We start from the raw sequence: 5,166 nt of genomic DNA, 5'->3' as shown, positions 1-5,166 counted from the left end.
CCGGCGGCGGCCGACGTACCCATCGGCGGGCCGTCGTCGAGGTAGTCTCGGCCTTCTCCACGAGCCGCCATGCCGCCGCCACGCCCGCCGCGACCACCTCTGGGGCCCATACCGCCACCGACACCGCCGCCGCCAAGGCTGGCGCCGAGGCTGAACGGCGGCGGATGAGGCAGCCCGTGCTCGAGCCGGTCGGCGCCGGGATCGTCAAAGGATCCAGAACGGAAGGGCAGCGGCTCGCGCGGCTCCCTCTCGCGATCCCAGTCGCGGTCGCGCTCCCGCTCCCGCTCGCGATCGCGTTCCAGTCGGTCCGGTCGAGTAGCCCAGTCGGCCGTCCGCTCGCCGCGCGCCTCGGACCAGGCGTCGCGCTCCCACTCGCGGTCCGACTTGTCCGAACGCCCGTCGCGGTCCCGCATGCTGGCCGGCCCTGTGGGCACGCCGGCAAAGTCGCGCAGGCTGGCGTTCGACACGCTGTGCAGCGACAGAGCAGGCGACGGCGGGCTCATGCTCGCCGTGGCGTGTCGCGGCGCGCCAGCGGCGGCCATCGACAGGCCCGACGTTGCAGACTGTCCAACGCCTGGCGGTCCAGCAGGGATGGCATTGGCGCCCGAGATGATCGGAGGCGGCCTGACGGGAGGCGGAGGTCCCGATGCTGCCGTCGTGGCGGCGCTGGAGCCCACTGCCGCCAGCGTCGGAGATGCGCCAGGCAAGGACGGGTTGCCCGAGGCCGGAGCGGCAGAGCTCAGGAAGGCCCGCGCCCTCGGCGGGTTGAACCCCGGCGAAGGCGGCATCTGCCGGTGAGCGCCTCCGCCTGACGACGACGACGACGACGAAACCGAGAGCGAGCGGCCGTGTACCACGTTCCCGGCGCCGAGCGATGGACCGACTGCGTTTGCGCCAGTCACGGTGGCCGGATGCATGGCAGGTCGCCCGAAGCCAAGGGGCTGCTGCTGCTGCTGTGGTGGAGACCCCGCCGGCGGTGCTGCCGTGGTCGCGTTCGATCCTGTGCCGATCGGTGCGAAGCCGGAACGCGCGCTGGCAGTGCTGCCGCCGCCGTTTCCGATCGCTGTCCAGGAGCCAGAGGTAGCCGTTCCTCCACCAGCCTGAGCAGAGATGGCGCCCGGGCGAACCGCGATGGGCTGGAAGCCTGCAGGCGCAGGTCTCGCCATCCGACCGGCAGATATGTCTTCCCCATTGGATCCAGCCTGTCCCTCCAGATCGATGCGCGATGTCAAGATCGGTGCGCCAGCGCCGGAGAAGCTGGCCGACGCGACCGACGGTCGAGAGGCGTCGGCGCCGTCCGTGGTGGCAGGCAAGGTGGCTCGTTTCATCGGCGGCGTCTTTGGCGGCGGCGGCGCATCGATTCGGACGGGACCGTCTGCGCCGTCGGCTGCCGGTGCTGACCTCTGTGGCGGAAGCGAGGTGCGGAGCGATCGGACGTCGGTGGCCGGCTGCTGCGGCCGAGCCTCCTCGATGGAGCCGTTCTGCCGTGCTGCGTCCGAGGATGCTGGAGAGCCGATGCTTGGAGACATGGGGATCTCGACTGCGCGGATCGCCGTTGGAGCAGCGAGCGATGAAAAAGAGGACGGCCGCGGAGGCGTCGACGGCCGTTTAGGCGATGCCGTTGCTGCGGCTGGCGTGCCGACAAGCCTGCTGATGCCGTCGACTGGTGCGGCATCTGGCCGTGGGGCTATACCTGAGCCCGTGCTGCTGGCCGGCTTCTGTTCGGCAGTCGGCGTGGCGGCGGCGGCGTTGCCTTCGCCGAGGGTCGGGGCCGGCGCACTGGCATTCTCCGAGGTCGAGGCTGAAGGCGTCGCGGGAGGCGAAGACTTGACCTGGCTCACCTGCGACGAGTTCCGGCGCTCGGCCAGCCGCTTCTTGTACTCGGCGAGCGAAAGCTTGACGCGAGGCTCCTCTTTGACCACCGGAGGGGCGGGCGGGGCCGGCGCTTCTTTCGATGCCTCCTCGGCATGAGCAGGATCCGTCTGAGCCGTCTTCACTGCGATGGTGCCTGACGTAGCCGGTTCGGGTCCGCCACCAACAGCGTCCTCTTTGACCGCGCAAGGCGCGGCATCTGCAGGGTCATCTGCCGTATCGGTCTGATCCTGTTGCTTCGGGACGGGCGGCGCGGGCGATGGTGGGGAGGGTACGGTGGCGGGCGCGTCGGGATCCGCCTTGATTGGCGTATCAACGACGGGGGCGGCTCTAGCCTTGGACGATGGCTTCGGCGTCCGATCCGCGTCGCTGGCCTCGCTCTCGGTGTCGGACACGACCCGCCGGTTCTTCTTCGTCTTCTGGGCGGCGGCAGCGACCTCCCTCCGCGATGCCTTGGCGGCGGGCTCGGCGGATCGCTTGGCAGACTTGCGTGGTCTTGCCGCCTTCTTGGGTGGCGTCAAGGGCGTGACCTTGACCGGCGGAGTCGGAGACGCTGTCGTGTTGCGCTCGGCAGCTTCTGCATCGTCGTCGTCAGAGCTCTCCGGATCGCCCATGTCGGCGATCGAGTCTCTAAGCAGCCGAGCCTTGGCCTTCTTTCTTCGCACCGAGGCTGTCTCCTCGGGTTTCGCGTCGGACCCTCGTCGGCCGCGCTGTGGTCGCGACCGGGCGGAGCGCTTGCTCTTGGCAAGCAGTTTTGCTGTCGCGCGCCTCGAGGCAGCGCCGCGACTCACGCTCGCGTCCGAATCTGAGGCGTCGGAGCTGTCGTCGTCGTCGTCGTCGTCGTCATCGTCGTCATCGCGGTCGGAGAGGGCGACGGGCGGCGGAGGGCTAAGGCTCGAGTAGCGCGATCCCGGCGATGGGATCGACGACAGCGGCGAGCTCGGATCGACCGTGTTGCCGGCCTTTCTGCGCTTCTTCGAGGGGCGCGGTGCCGGCGGCGGCTCATCGTCGCTGGCACCTTGCAGGCTGACTCGAGACAGTCGGGATTTGGCCTTGCGCTTCTGCCCTCCCGCACCGGCGCCCAACCGCGTGCCACTCTCCGGCTTGTCGGGCCTCGACCGGGCACGATCCTCCGCGTCGGTTTCCGACTCGCTCGGCGAAAGGGCGGCCTTGATGCGCGTGCGAGTCACGCGCTTCTTGAGCGGCAGGACAAAGACGCCAGAGTCGACCAAAGACTCGTCGCCCGACCGCGGCCGCATGTCAATGTCGCCTTCATCATCTGCGGCTCCCTGATCGGCGAATCGCAGAGCTCGTCGGAGGTCCGGGTCGTCCTCATCCGCACTGTCCTCGTCGCCACTCAGAGCGAGGGAGAGCGGGTCGGTGAGGGACGATGCGTCCGAGTCGGTGGCATCTGCGTCATCGAGCGGCGGAGGGACCATCTCGGTGTCGTCTGCCGACTGGACCGGGTCGTCTTTCAAGTCGATAGGTCGCTCGTCGGCTTCGGCCGTCGAGCCTGCTTCCGCGTGGTCTAGTCTGTCGACGGTGACGCTTGGGGATGCTGCGGCAGCTGGAGAATCGGCCCGGGCTGAGGATTCGTCAGCCTGGCCGCAAGCCACGGGAACATCCTCCATCTCGGCCGCGTTCAGTGGGGTACCGCTAGTGCTCAACAGCAGAAGCTCCTCGGCAGTCGGCTGCCCGCCCATTCCATCGTTGACGGCGAGGGACTCGTCGTCGCCGCCGCCGCAAGGGGCACCCGGGCTTCGGCCTTCCTTGGTCGAGCTGGCGGGCGTGGGCGGCAAACTCGGTTGGCGCCAGGAGCGTCGGATGCCGACCAGAGGCGCGAAGTCTGGCAGCTTGGCGCGTCGATTCGTCTTGCCAGGCATCACGACGTTGAGGAGCGACATGCCGTTGCCTACGCGCAGCATCTGTGCGACGGCGCAGTCCTGCTTCCGCGCATTGTTGGCGCTGGCGCTTCCGCCGCCTCCGCCAGGCGCCGCGGCCGAGCCGATGCACGCGCAGAGCACGCAGCCTAGGAGCGCTGTGGCAACGGCGTTCATCTTGACCGAGAACTCGGTCGAGGCGTAAGGGAACTCGCCGCGCTCGGCGATGGCCACCATGTTGGCCGTGTGGCGCTCGGCGTCGAACGTCGAACGAGGCGTGCCGCCGGGCGAGCGCGACTCGCGCGGTTCCATAAACGGGTTCTGCACGAGCTCCGGCAGGAAGTGGACGATGTGTGCGTCGTCCCACTCCCAGCCCAGCGTGATCTCGTGGGTGCGGGCGATGTCGGTTAGGGCGAACAGGCCGAACAGGAGCTCGGGCTCGTCGCCGCTCTTGTCGACCTCGGCCTCGACGTCGGCAGCAGCGGCAGCGGCGGCATCGACGCTGGATGCGACGGCCGGGTCGGTTGCGGTCGACGCCGCCGTCGCCGCAGATGCAAGGGATTTGGCCGCAGAGGGCGTCGGCGAGCGCGACCTGTCCTGCGAGCGGAGACCTGCGGCGGCGGTCGCAGCAGAGGTCGGCCGCCGCCGGAAAAGGATGGGCCGCAGCACGGCGTTGGGATGACAGCTGAAGCGGGCGAAGCGGGCCTCGTTGCCAAAGCGGCGTGCGTCGATGGCAAGGTTGAGCGGGTGCGGCAGCAGGTGGACGTGGGGTTTGACAGCGCCGAGCGCGGCGTACTGGTTGATCGGATCCCGGCGGTAGGCGTCGGCGCTGTAGAGCTCGCCGCGGTACTCGCAGATGAACGCGCCTGCCGGGATGGGAGCCTCGGCGAAGAGGCCGTGCATGACGGGGCGCGAGAACGACCTCGAGGCGTTCCAGACCCGCTGCGGCTCGTCGGCCGGGTGACTGGCCTGCAGTACGTTGCTGAAGACGCCGGCCGAGGCGGTCTCGGAGATGTGTTTGACGTACGTCCTCGCCGAAAGCGCTGCCAGCGAAGGCCCCCGCATGTCGATCGGCATACACTCGTTGCCGACCGCGGCCAGACCCAGCTCGGCGTAGTCGAGGTCGGCGAGCGGATCCGCCGAGGGCTGACGGGCAGGCGGCCGCGACTTGTGGTCCTCGACGGCGCTGCCCGCGGCATCCTCCTCGGCCAGCGAATTGGGCGCTTCTTCCGCGTTCCCCCCTGCTGCAATCCGAGCGGCGGCGGCGGCGGCGGCGGACTGCATTCGCCGCCGGACCGCCGCACGCTGGACCGGGACGACGAGCTTGCCGCCGTGGCCCGGCATCGCCCGCAGCGGGCTGCCGTCTTCCCAGTCGAGCATGGCCGCCGCGAGCGGGCCGAGCACGTTCGGGTCT

At 69.6% G+C, this 5,166-nt stretch overlaps 1 protein-coding gene across 1 annotated transcript in view; it reads right to left on the bottom strand.

Annotated features, from left to right (window-relative positions):
- PFL1_01171 (uncharacterized protein) overlaps nucleotides 1-5,166 on the bottom strand; it is a gene marked incomplete at both ends in the record, with an annotated part of 6,989 nt that overhangs the window by 381 nt on the left and 1,442 nt on the right. Inside the window, one exon of the mRNA XM_007878674.1 lies at nucleotides 20-5,109. Coding sequence (XP_007876865.1) covers nucleotides 20-5,109 — 5,090 coding nt within the window. The remainder of the gene's footprint in view (nucleotides 1-19; nucleotides 5,110-5,166) is intronic.

Source organism: Pseudozyma flocculosa (assembly GCF_000417875.1).
Source record: "Pseudozyma flocculosa PF-1 unplaced genomic scaffold scaffold00003, whole genome shotgun sequence".
Taxonomy (NCBI): Eukaryota; Fungi; Basidiomycota; class Ustilaginomycetes; order Ustilaginales; family Ustilaginaceae; genus Pseudozyma; species Pseudozyma flocculosa.
This window is presented reverse-complemented; position numbering and strand designations above follow the sequence as displayed.